The sequence below is a fragment of the Pangasianodon hypophthalmus genome, chromosome 8 (assembly GCF_027358585.1).
Source record: "Pangasianodon hypophthalmus isolate fPanHyp1 chromosome 8, fPanHyp1.pri, whole genome shotgun sequence".
NCBI lineage: Eukaryota > Metazoa > Chordata > Actinopteri > Siluriformes > Pangasiidae > Pangasianodon > Pangasianodon hypophthalmus.
Genome location: NC_069717.1, coordinates 19,412,209 through 19,424,247, shown reverse-complemented (window position 1 = coordinate 19,424,247; position 12,039 = coordinate 19,412,209). Strand labels below are relative to the sequence as shown.

Sequence of the window (12,039 nt, the reverse complement as noted above, 5' to 3'; positions counted from 1 at the left end):
CTAAAGATGGCTGTAACTGATTTAATCATAAATACGCCTAAATATCTGAATCGGACCTGAGCCCACCTAAAAGGGAAAGGATGTTGAGAAAGCGTCTCAGCTGGTAAATTGATAGGGAACAGTTCACTCTTTTGAAGATTCAATTTGTAACCAGAGAATTTGCCAAACGAGTTAAAAATCTCGAGGATTGGCGGCAATGATGAAATGGGGTTCGCTATATATCCTCCTGAGACCCAGAAGAAAAAAGTTTTCAATATTTAGAAATTTTTTAGATAATTTAAGTATTGTGGTTGAAAGAAACATGTTACAGCAAAAAAAATTTCAAAAATTTTATTTATTTATTTTTTATCATCTGTCCCTTGAAGTGGACATCAGGTCTTTTTTGATCACAGAATGTAATGAATGTAACGTATTCATTTTCACGCAGATTTCTGTTAAAATTTCTTTTTTCATGAACTGAGTCAAAACATGAACCGATTCATGAACTGAACAGTTAGATGAAGGAAGCACATATGAACACTAAAACATTATTTTAGGAATTAAATCTCCTAGTGGAGCTTTTTGATTAAACTGCATTCCGCACACTTGATAGTCACCTAAAGCTGGGTTGTCATACACGGCACTAAACAGATCATGCATGGTACAACAGGAAGCAGTTTTTTGTCTTTGAAACACACAAAAACATGTTACATTTAATACACTTGATGAATGTTTTCCCTTTGCATCCTTCTCTCCTGCACCGTGATGCATGTACTGCCTCTACCATCTTTGGCAAATGGAGCGCCCCATATTTTTTGACATCATCACTGGGCTGTGGTTCAACAGGCCTCTTCTTCTTTGCTGGAATGTACTCTTCATCATCAGTGCTCATCTCATCATCACTGGCCATCTTGTGAACCTGTTGACCTTGACTACTCTGTGCCTGAGCAATCATTTCTTCAGCCAGCAGCAGCTTGAAGTCAAAATACTGAAGTCTCTCCTTCTCTGGTCTCCCAGAGACCTGGTGGTCTGACCTGTACTCGATCCAGCTGTTTGTGGCCGCCAGGTCAAAGAAATGCAGGACCGTACGGATGGTCCATTTTCTTGTGCGGCTTGACATTGGGTAAAAGCTGATCATGCGGTCGCACAAATCAACTCCACCCATATTTTTGTTGTACTCAGCCACAACAGCAGGTCTAGGCACAGTTACATGGCACTTCTCTTTTGCTGACCATCTCAGGCAGCTGTCCTGGGGCTCTATCCCATGGACACTGGAGGCCATCAGAATTGCCTTATTGTCCTGCCACTTCGTCACTGCAACCTCTAATGGTTTTCTGACAACCATTTCGGATGCACCTTTTCCTTGTTTTTTTAGTTTGGTGTCATCTGACATCTTTGACTTGCACAGTGCAGGGATTCTATTTTTCATAATGGTCCCTGTTCCCAGGAGACCATTTGCTTTCAACATATCCAGTACTTTGATAGAAGTGAAATATCTGTCAAAGTACAGGTGTGTTCCTCTTGGAAGAGACTGTGCCATCCGAGCGACTGCATTCCCTCCGATTCCCAGCTGCTGGTCAGTGAACGTATTCCGGCCCTTGTAAACTTCAAAATCCAGCACCAGACCATTGGGACTGGCAAGCACAAATGCTTTCAGTCCTGTGGGATTTGGTTTCCCTGGCACAAACTGCCGTACAGGACACCGACCTGTGAAGGGTATCATCTGCTCATCTACACAGGCCTTCCCTGGTCTTGGCAGATTGAGGCAGCCTTGTTGCACTCTGTTTAAGAGAGGTCTTACCTTCCAGAGGGGATCATTCTTTTTCTCCTCTGCAGAGACATCAAGATCATTTGTGAGTTTGATGGACTGCCTAATCTTGAAGAATCTGTCTCGACTCATTGAATTGGCTATGACTGGGACCCTCGTCTTCGCTGCCCAGTACATCCGGATCCTAGGGTATCCGAGGCATGCCATGTACATAGATATGCCAAAGAAGGTTTTCAGCTCCTCTGGAGTGGTTTTAAGGCTGCCTCCAGAGATGAGCACCTCCCGCTGGTTTGTGTGTTCTGACATTTTCTCAAAAACCTGGTTATCTATGTACTGTTTGAAGTAATCAGAGGGCCTCCAGTCTTGGTGGTTGTGGCCAGCATTGTCTTGCACAGTGTTCTCCTCCACAACAGGGTTGAAACTTAATTGATAAGGAAAGGAGAGGTATAGTTTAATGCACTTTTAGCAAATGTATTATTAATTATATAAATCAACAAGGTCAATAGCTTGCCAAGTCAAGCTTTTAACTGATTGTGTACTGTACATTTGTGTGCATGTAACTTCAACTAAAAAGGCTCTCATTTCCTTTTCTAGACACTGTAATACCAATATACTTCAGAGCCCTAGCTTACACATTGCTTCTTATCCATAATGGACAGCGGGTGTCATCACTTTGTCCCTGCTCAGGCTCCTCAAAAGATGATATGTCCTCCTCTGAGCTTTCACCTTCCTGCTGTACTGTCTGGCCCTCCTCTACCTCATCTCCTGACAGCTCTAAATCTGAATCCCCTTCCACAATTCTAAGTAAAATCCTTTCTGCATCACTCAGCCCTCTGCTTCCTGAAGAATGGAAATTGGTTCAAAACAGGAGTTAGTAAGCCCTGGTGTCCACTACAAAGGACATTGAATAAAAGTTATGTTTTGAAAGGGTTAAAATTACTGTACATTTCTGAAATCTTACTAAACTGAAGTCAAGACTCTCATGTGGAAGAAACAATTTGATTATTAGCAAGAGAAACATAATATCTGCAAAAAATTGATCATTTACCTCCCTTGGTGCCATAAAATGTGGAAGCTGCAATGGCTGCCATTTTGAAAAGAAAGTCTGTGTGCTCTGTTAGCCACACCCCCACAACTGTGGCATCACTAGAAAGCCCAGGATGTCCTCTTGACAGCACAGTAGGACCCAAAAAGATTGCATTAATTGTGCTTGACTTAGAGGTATCAGACTCCTGTCCCCCACGGAGGACAAAAATGAATTGTTGGGTCTCAGGAGGATATAAAAGAAGGTCGTCTGCATAAAGGGACAGTTTATAAGAGGTTCCAAACCGGGTAATGCCTTCAAACCTTCCCTCACTTCGTAGCCAAATGGCCAATGGGTCTATGGCCAATGGCTCTATAGCCAAGGCAAATAATAGAGGCAAAAGGGGGCAACCTTGGCGTGTGCCTCTGTAAAGGCGAAAGGTTTTAGAATGTGTTGCATTAGTGTGCACAGATGCTACAGGGGAGGAGTATAATAGTCGAATCCAAAATTTGAGCTAAAACCGAATTTATTTAAAATAAAAAACAAATACTCCCACTCGACCCTGTCGAATGCCTTCTCAGCATCGAGGGATAACAACTTCGGGAGTGTTGGAACTTGAAGAAAGGATGGTATTAAAAAGTCTTTTGGTATTATAAAAAGATTGTCTCCCAGTCATGAAACCTGTCTGGTCAGGGGAAATCACAGCAGGCAACACTTGCTGAAGGCGAAGGGCAAGGACTTTAGACAAGATTTTAAAGTCCACATAAAAAAACCCACATCACTCTTGACTTTTCAACAAACCTGATAATTTCAGTGCCCTAGTAACATTTGGTATCAATTCTTGTGCAAAGTCCCACACTCTTGTGTCAACAAATAATTGCTCCTTGGTAAGACTCCCCTGTAGTGGTGTTCTCACGTGAATGATCCTACACACATCAGGAGGAACCCGATAGACCTTTCCAATGTGTTGCAGGCTGGAATGCACTGAGGTTTGCATCATGTTCCTGGGGTTGATGATCATCTTTGTGGGGTTGTAGATGTTCTTTCTGTCTGGTTCTCTGTAAATGTGTTCCATAATATTGATACCAGGAATATTTTTCCATTCTGGCCTGCGAAACTTGCCACTTTCTTCAAACTGTGTCTTGGGGAAAATGTGGTTCTCTATGATAAATACAGTCACATCTTTGTGCTCCTGTTGCAGAGCATCCATCAGTAAAGCAAGGTTAGCATACTTATAGGGCATGATGATCTCATCAATGTCATTCAACAGGACATATTTGGACTCATACATCTGTCTATAAATGCACTCATTGAGTGTTACCAACTGGCCATAGTATTGGAGGTCCCCTTTGTGCAATTTGCCATTCCATCCTGCAGATGGATTAAGGAACTGGTCAATAGGCCATGGCACAATCTCTAGAATTCCTTCGTTCTCATAGTGCTGTAGGAGTTTGTACAAGTCAGAACCACAGCTGGTGTTGTAGATTACGACTCGTTGGACACCAAGAAGCTTGTACATCTCCATGCTTTGAGCAAACTGCAGAACATTATTGTAGTCCCCAAAAAGACTAGAGATACAGATGGTGAAGTTGTACTTGAATGATTCATTATTCACTCTGTTCTTTACTGGCAGGAAGTCTGGGTTATTATTGTCAGAGATTTCAGCTGAAATGGCGACGTGAGTCGCATTTTGGGTGTGTTTGCCCTGGCACAGCACATCTGAAGCACCAAATGGGAAGTCAAAATGATCGCTGTGTATCTCAATTTTAGCCATAGTAGACTCGCAAGCTTGGCCATTGTTGCAGTAGAGGCAATAAAGTGGCTGCATGCTGTTTCTTTTTATTATGCTGATAACTCGAATAGCTTTACTGATCCTGTGATCAATGAATGCAGACACTGCAAAATGGCTTGAGTTTTTAATGGGGATTATAGACTTCATAGATATGGGGGTATTGTGTATATCCAAATTACTGCTTATAGATGGTCTGCCCTCATATAGATTTCCAGCGATGTAAACAGCAGTGTGCTCAAAAATGTCCTTCCATTTTGAAATGATGAAAGCAGCAAAAATGATAAGAAAAATAAACAGCTTCCTCTTTGGTTCTGCCATTTGACCCCTGTAGATTGAAACAAAACTATTATTAATACAAACATCCTACATTAATGATACCTTTATAGATTTTGTCTATTACTACATAGTAATGGTATCAGGAAGTACAATAATAAAAAGATTTATAATGCGGTACTAGTCTTCAAATACCTCGGAATCAGATTTAAAAATTCTGTGGTATCAGCCATCCCGAATATTAGTCAGTATTTACAATTAAATACTACTCACCTTCTCCATTACCACAGCTGAAACTTTCAACACAAAAGAAACAGGGACAATATTATTAAGCAACACTCGAAAGAAATAAGTTACAGAGCCATAGCAAAGACCTTAAACATCCCTGTCAGTACAACTGATTTGATAATCATCCCTGGACAGGTACACCATACAAGATTTGATTCTGCGCTCTCAGAGTGATAAGCAATTTTGAAATTGCAAGTCCATCAGAGGGACTCTCGTCTAGATGGGGAATCGAAGATGTTTGCCAAGAGGAATGGGACAAAATCTAACAACATTGCTACAAAAAGCTTTTTCCCTCCTCACTGCATGTTAGGCACAAAAGAAATGAATCACTCTTCCAACTCTTGTTATTATTTAGGCATCACAATTATTTGTTCAGACAAGTTTAACTAGACATGTTTGTGGTGCCAATAAAGCACTTGGACCCTGCCAATAATTCTGGAGTGCCACCCATTTCACCAAGTACTTCCAGTTTTGTTCTTTTTCATCCAATATTTTCTCTACTTTAAAGGTTTTGTGTTTTCCAGTAACAATGTTTTGCAAAAAGATTAATGGCATACTCACAATTAGCTGCATATTTGGTGAAATATATTTGGCTATTCGGATATAACAGGATTCGGATATATTTTTGGCAAAAAGTTTAAATAAACCTTTATGATCCTCAAATTATTCACAAATATCTTTCCTTTGTATTTAGGTGCATAAAAACCTGCAGTCCATATAAACTGCGGTCTATTTTTTGTTGTAGAGCAGAACATCTTGACTGTGATGCAATGTCACGGACTTGCTTTAAACCACACATATTTTTCCACACTGAAGAATGAACTAAGGAACCCTCTTTCATATGCCACTTGACAACAGCAGCTGATATTCTTTTATTATTTTCTAATGTCTATTTCTATTTCTATTTTCTTTTTCTTTCTATGTTCTTTATTATATTGTAAATCTTTCTGGATGACCACAAAATCACTGAAGTATCATTAGAAGTAAGATGCCTGAAGAATCAGGAGACCAAGAGCCAGGTTATAATAAAAGAGATTTATTGCATCTTCTATCTTTATTGCATGCACATAGACAACCTAGGTGTTTTATAGTCTAAACGTAAGTTGGATACAGCTGGCTTTTCTACTGATGTGTAAGTGCAAAGGGCACTCTAGACCACAGAGATAATGCCCAAAGCTAAGATAAGAGAAAAACATTATAACCCAAGGAACAGACATGTGTAAATCGTAAGGGAACAAAGAACAGACACTTGTGCATTGTGAGTGAACTAAGACATTAGATTGAATTGATCTTAAATGGTTTAAATCATAAATCTAATCATAGAAAAATAATCCCCCAATTCACCTCTTTGGACAACCCTAAAAGCGTTCATTAAAGCAAGATTAAACTTTCTGTACTATCCTACATACCATAACCACTGGCTAGGTGACTACCCATCTACATATCCCAAAAATAAGGATAGGTATTTTACCTGCGTACCAGGCATAGGAAAGTAGAATAGGATAGAAAATAAACGTCATATTAAATGTAGGCATCAGGCCTAACATTAGGAGTCAACATAGCTGTAGTTTCTGTTACCTGAGCCTGTTTCATGCTCTTAGAAACGCACATGCAGCAACACGCAGAAATATCTGAGAGCATATAGAAATAACATCCAAAGGATGCAAGTTGTACAGATGAATTTTACGTGTCATCTGAGACAGGAATGGACCCATGCCCATTTCTCTGGGATGTTTAAAATCTTTTGCCATGCGATCAACTTGCTCAGGACTCAGTGGCTGATATTTTATTGTTCCTTTTGCCTGCTTGTCCTTTTCTGACTTTGCTCTTTAATCACCATCAGGGCTATCCGGATGGCTACAGGATCAAAACCAGGGTCATCTAAATCGTGATGAGTAATTTGGAGACCATATTTTTGATTGCCATTTAAAACTTTTAAGAGAGAAATACAGCTTCTTTGCTTTAGATGAAGGCAGTGTCTGTTTTTCCAAAACCTCAGTCTTGGCTTGGAGAGTTAATGTAGCATTGAAATTGCTCACAGGTTTTTTTTTATTTTTTTATAGCAGAAATAGAGCCGCGTTTATTGTTGGCACACTCCTGCACCAGCTTGGTGTTCATCTCATCGCTCTCACACTTTTTCTTATCCCTATTTTGTATTAGAGAAGCATACCACTGCCTGAACACCTTCACCACTGCCTCAAAGTCTTTAAAAGCTTTAAAAGCAAAGTCTTTAAAAGCAGAAAAACATTGCTCTCTACTCCACTCTGTCTGTTCTGGAATACCAAGCTCTTTACAAAATTTAGTCCTGTTCTTTCCACACAACTTATCTAATATTTGCCCTAGCTCTTTTTCAAAACTGAGATTATGAGCAAAAGGCAATGATGACTCTCAAACTGGTGAGGAAGACTCTCTAACACCCTTAGGATCCTGATGACTTGTTGACATACTGTATAAAACAGCGCTAACTTATTCAGTACAGAGAAACTTCAACTGAACTCCTATCAGTCGAACTCTTATCATCAAACTGATTCCGTCATCTAGCAAGTTCTTTGACAGGATGACCCACTCACCCGTGCTAGCACATGTTTGTCACAGGAGCACAGGAACAGGATCACCGGATCAGATCAGATGTTGTCTGTCATCTGGGTCGTCACAGCACATGGACGGAGAACATCACTGTCCCACCAGAGACACCAAAATTCTTGTAAATCTTTCCTGATGAGCAAAAAGTCAAGTCAAGTGGCTTTATTGTCATTTCAACCATATACAGCTAAGTTAGTACACAGTGAAACGAAATAACGTTCCTCCAGGACCAAGGTGCTACATAAAACAAAACACAGAACTACAGTAGACTTTACATATATTTACATAAAGTGCACAGTGCAGACATGTGCAGACGGCACAAGACAGAACAAAAACTATCAAAACAAGACACTGGGCACGGCGAGTTACAGTGCAGCACCGACTTATACACAGTACTAATAAAAAAAGTGACTCTAACGACAATAGTGCAAAAGATTGACAAAATAAGTTGCTAAATGTAAACGTAGCAGCCAGGTGGAGATATATATCAGTATATAATAAATATTTATAGCAGCAGAAATTGAATGCAGGTGTGTGCAAATATTGCAAAGAGGATGGGGTGATGCTCAGTTGAGTGTGTGTGTGTTTTCAGTCCAGACCCTGAGTGTTGAGGAGTCTGATGGCTTGGGGAAAGAAACTGTTGCACAGTCTGGCTGTGAGGGCCCGAATGCTTCGGTACCGTTTGCCAGACGGCAGGAGGGTGAAGAGTTCTGTTGAAGAGAATGCTGTTGGCTTTGCGGATGCAGCGTGTGGTGTAAACGTCTGTGATGGAGGGTAGAGAGACCTCAGCTGTCCCCACTATCCACTGCAGGGTCTTGCGATCCGAGACAGTGCAATTCCCAAACCAGGCAGTGATGCAGCTGCTCAGGATGCTCTCGATAGCCCCTCTGTAGAACTTGGTGAGGATGGGGGGTGAGAGATGGGCTTTCCTCAGCCTTCACAGGAAGTAGGGACGCTGCTGGGCTTTCTTTGTTATGGAGCTGACTCGTCGTTCTTGCTGATAAGACCCACCACGGTCGTATCATCGGCAAACTTGACGATATGATTCGAGCTGTGCATTGCTACACACTCGTGAGTCAGCAGGGTGAACAGCAGTGTGGTGGTGTTGGAGATGCTGTTCCCGATCCGAACTGACTGTGGTCTCCCAGTCAGGAAGTTCAGGATCCAATTGCAGAGGGAGGTGTTCAGGCCCAGCAGGTTCGGCTTTCTAATCAAGTGCTGAGGAATGATTGTGTTGAATGCTGAACTGAAGTCTATGAACAGCATTCGAACATATCTGTCTCTTTTGTCCAGGTGGGTGAGGGCTAGATGGAGGGTGGTGGTGATGGCGTCATCTGTAGAGCAGCTGGGACGGTACGCTATTTGCAGGGGATCCAGTGAGGGACGAGCCTCTCACTTCACAATGATGGGTGTGAGTGCAACGGGATGGTAGTCTTTGAGGCAGGACACAGGAGACTTCTTCGGCACGGGGACGATGGTGGTGGAAGCACGTTGGAATGGTGGCGCTGCTCAGGGAGGTGATGAAGATGTTCGTGAAAACATCCGCCAGCTGGTCTGCACACCCTCGGAGCACTCTGCGAGGAATGTTGTCTGGTCCAGCAGCCTTCCATGGGTTACGTCAGCCGTGGTAAGACACAGCACCTGGTCACTGGGAGGAGGGGTGGTCTTCCACACTGTCATGCCATTCTGTGCCTCGAACCGAGCGTAGAAGTTGTTGAGTGCATCTGGAAGGGAGGTATCATTGTCACAGGCAGGTGAGGTTGTCCTGTAGTTTGTGATGGCCTGGATGCCCTGCCACATATGCCGCATTTCTCCGTTGGCTTTGAAGTGGCTGCGGATTCTCTGTGCGTGTGCGCGCTTTGCCTCTCTGATGGCCCGGGACAGTTTGGCCCTCGCTGTTCTTAGGGTCATCTTGTCGCCTGCTCTGAAGGTGGAGTCACGGGTCCTCAGCAGCGCACGCACCTCTGCAGTCATCCACAGCTTCTGGATGGAGCGTGTCGTGATGATCTTGGAGACAGTGACGTCATCAATGCACTTGCTGATATAGTGTACTCCTCCAAGTTAGTGAAGTCGCCGTCAGTTGCCGCTTCCCTGAACATTTGCCAGTCAGTGTGCTCAAAACAGTCCTGAAAAGCAGAGATGGTTCCTGCTGGGCAGGTTCTCACCTGCTTCAGAACCGGTTTGGAGCGTCTGACTAACTGTCTGTATGCTCGGATTAGCATAACAGAGATGTGGTCTGAGTAGCCGAGGTGGGGGCGGGGCTCTGCCCGGTACGCGCCGGGGATGTTGTGTTATCAAGATCCAGCGTGATCTCCCCTCTCGTTGCAAAGTCCACATACTGATGGAATTTAGGCAGCACTGACTTGAGATTTGCATGGCTGAAATCTCCGGGAACAATAAACAGTCCGTCAGGGTGTGAATTCTGCAGCTCGCTAATAGCCCGATACAGTTCACAGTGCGCCTCCTTAGCATTAGCACTGGGGGAATGTACACTCCGATTATAAAGACAGTGGTGAATTCCCGTGGTAAATAAAATGGTCTAAAATGCATCTAACGGTCACAAACTTTACCAGCGTTGAGCAGTAACTAGAAACTAGCACTGAGTTCCTGCACCATTCCGTGTTGATGTAAACACAGGCCACCGCCGCGAGCCTTACCGCACAGAGCTGTGTTTCTGTCGGCACGAAACAAGGCTAGCCCGTCTAGCTGAATGGCTGTATCCGGAACTCTGTCTAAGTGTCTCCGTGAAAACAAAGACGCAGCAGTCTATAAACTCACGCCGCGTAGTTTGCTGGAGTCGGGTGTGGTCCAATTTATTGTACAGGCAACAGACACTGGAGTGCAGGATGGACGGGAGAGCCGGCCGGCTAGGGTTTGTTTTTAGCCCAGCACGGATCCCCGCACTCTTGCCGCGCTTCTGCTCCCCTCCTCCGGCCACCGGCATCAGCCGACGCCGAGGGCTGAAGGCCTGGTCCCCGCAGCAAGCCGAGATCGAGTAGCTTTTCCAGCAGATCATTATGCAAGTCGGTTGTTGCGTGATATTTGTAGCTTATTAGTGTCTGGCGATGGTACACCGGTCGCTGCGATGTCCATGTGCCTTTTAAGAGTCTGGCTAAAAACAAAAATAGCACCATTTTGGATCCGGAGCGGCCGCTGCGTGCTGCGTGCTACTGCCGCGCCGCCATCTTGGACCAAAATACCGTAGTTTCATCAGAACAAAGATGTTTGAGGCATCAGGAGACTGAGAGCCAGGTTATAATAAAAGAGATGGTTTACTGTGCCCACAAAGACAACCTGGGCGTTCTATAGTCTAAACATAAGTTGGATACAAGTGCAGAGTCTAAGTGCAAGGGTCACTCTAGACCATACAGATAATGCCTAAGGCTAAGATACAAAAGAACATTGTGACCCAAGAAACAGATGTGTCCATCATAAGGGAACAAAGAACAGACATATGAGTGAGCTAAGACATTAGATTGAATTTATCTTAAATGGTTTAAATCATATATCTAATCATAGAAAAATAAAAGAAAAAAAAATCCCACTCCCTAACACGTGCTGAAAACTATAGTTGGTTGAGTGTTATTCAGTTCTTCCTGTGCTGTAGAGCTAGCAATAAAACAACTAAACATATAATCCAACGATAGCGCAAGCAACCACAGCAAACTACTCATAGCATGAAGTAGGACATCGGTAAAATGGGACACATATTAATAGTACTTGATTTGAATACTTACATTTGATTATTTCCATTCGAAAAAGTGTGGGTTTAATATTTAGTGCAGGATCTCTCAATATGGCACGTCCAAGCCAGAACTTCCCCTTCGGCTGGTTTCCTGGAAGGATGTTTATATTTCATGCACAGCAACATTCAACAGACTGACTGAAGCACTGTTTCTCTTTAAAACTTTCCACCATCTTCATGATTGCTGTCATGTGCTGTGTCTCAAATTGAAAATTAATTTTCATTTATTGAATCAACAACAAAGCCAAGATGGTCTGCAGAACATCCGATTTACATAGTTGTGGCTCATGCTTTTATACAATTCTAATACAATGATCTCATTAAGGTGGAGTTTTCCCTTTTTTTCTTTTAATCACACACCTGCCTCTCGCCACAATTATTTCACTGTCCCTTTGTCTTAGCCTTAACCGTGGCGAAGGTCAGTCAGTTTACTTTATTAAAAAAAAATGTTAACATGTCTTCACACCCTTAACAATACACTATAAGAAATCACAAATGTCGAACTGGTGAAAATGATACAAACCTCAGGTACTAGAGAAAACACTTTCCCATGAGAAAGAACAGAACAGGTCCTGAGAGGAAGGTAC

The 12,039-nt window shown here is 42.8% G+C and overlaps 2 protein-coding genes across 7 annotated transcripts; both read right to left on the bottom strand.

The window, feature by feature from the left end:
- Positions 1–267: 267 nt before the first annotated feature.
- On the bottom strand, positions 268–3,024 carry LOC117596472 (piggyBac transposable element-derived protein 3-like). The gene is made up of 2 exons (XM_053236279.1): positions 2,796–3,024; positions 268–2,168 (listed from the first exon to the last, which is right to left on the bottom strand). The coding sequence occupies exon 2, from the start codon at positions 2,051–2,053 to the stop codon at positions 632–634; it is 1,422 nt and encodes a 473-aa protein (XP_053092254.1). The 5' UTR covers positions 2,054–2,168; positions 2,796–3,024; the 3' UTR covers positions 268–631.
- Positions 3,025–3,030: 6 nt separating this feature from the next.
- On the bottom strand, positions 3,031–11,584 carry LOC117595725 (beta-1,4-galactosyltransferase galt-1-like). 6 transcript variants are annotated; one of them, XM_053236285.1, is made up of 4 exons: positions 11,445–11,584; positions 7,695–7,839; positions 5,110–5,132; positions 3,031–4,888 (listed from the first exon to the last, which is right to left on the bottom strand). In XM_053236285.1, exon 4 carries the CDS (start codon positions 4,879–4,881, stop codon positions 3,550–3,552), a length of 1,332 nt encoding a protein of 443 aa, XP_053092260.1. In that variant the 5' UTR covers positions 4,882–4,888; positions 5,110–5,132; positions 7,695–7,839; positions 11,445–11,584; the 3' UTR covers positions 3,031–3,549. The 6 variants fall into 6 exon arrangements, with proteins under 6 accessions (XP_053092260.1, XP_053092257.1, XP_053092258.1 ...); XM_053236282.1 differs by having other exon boundaries at positions 5,110–7,839; XM_053236283.1 differs by having other exon boundaries at positions 3,031–5,132.
- Between the last annotated feature and the right edge of the window lie 455 nt (positions 11,585–12,039).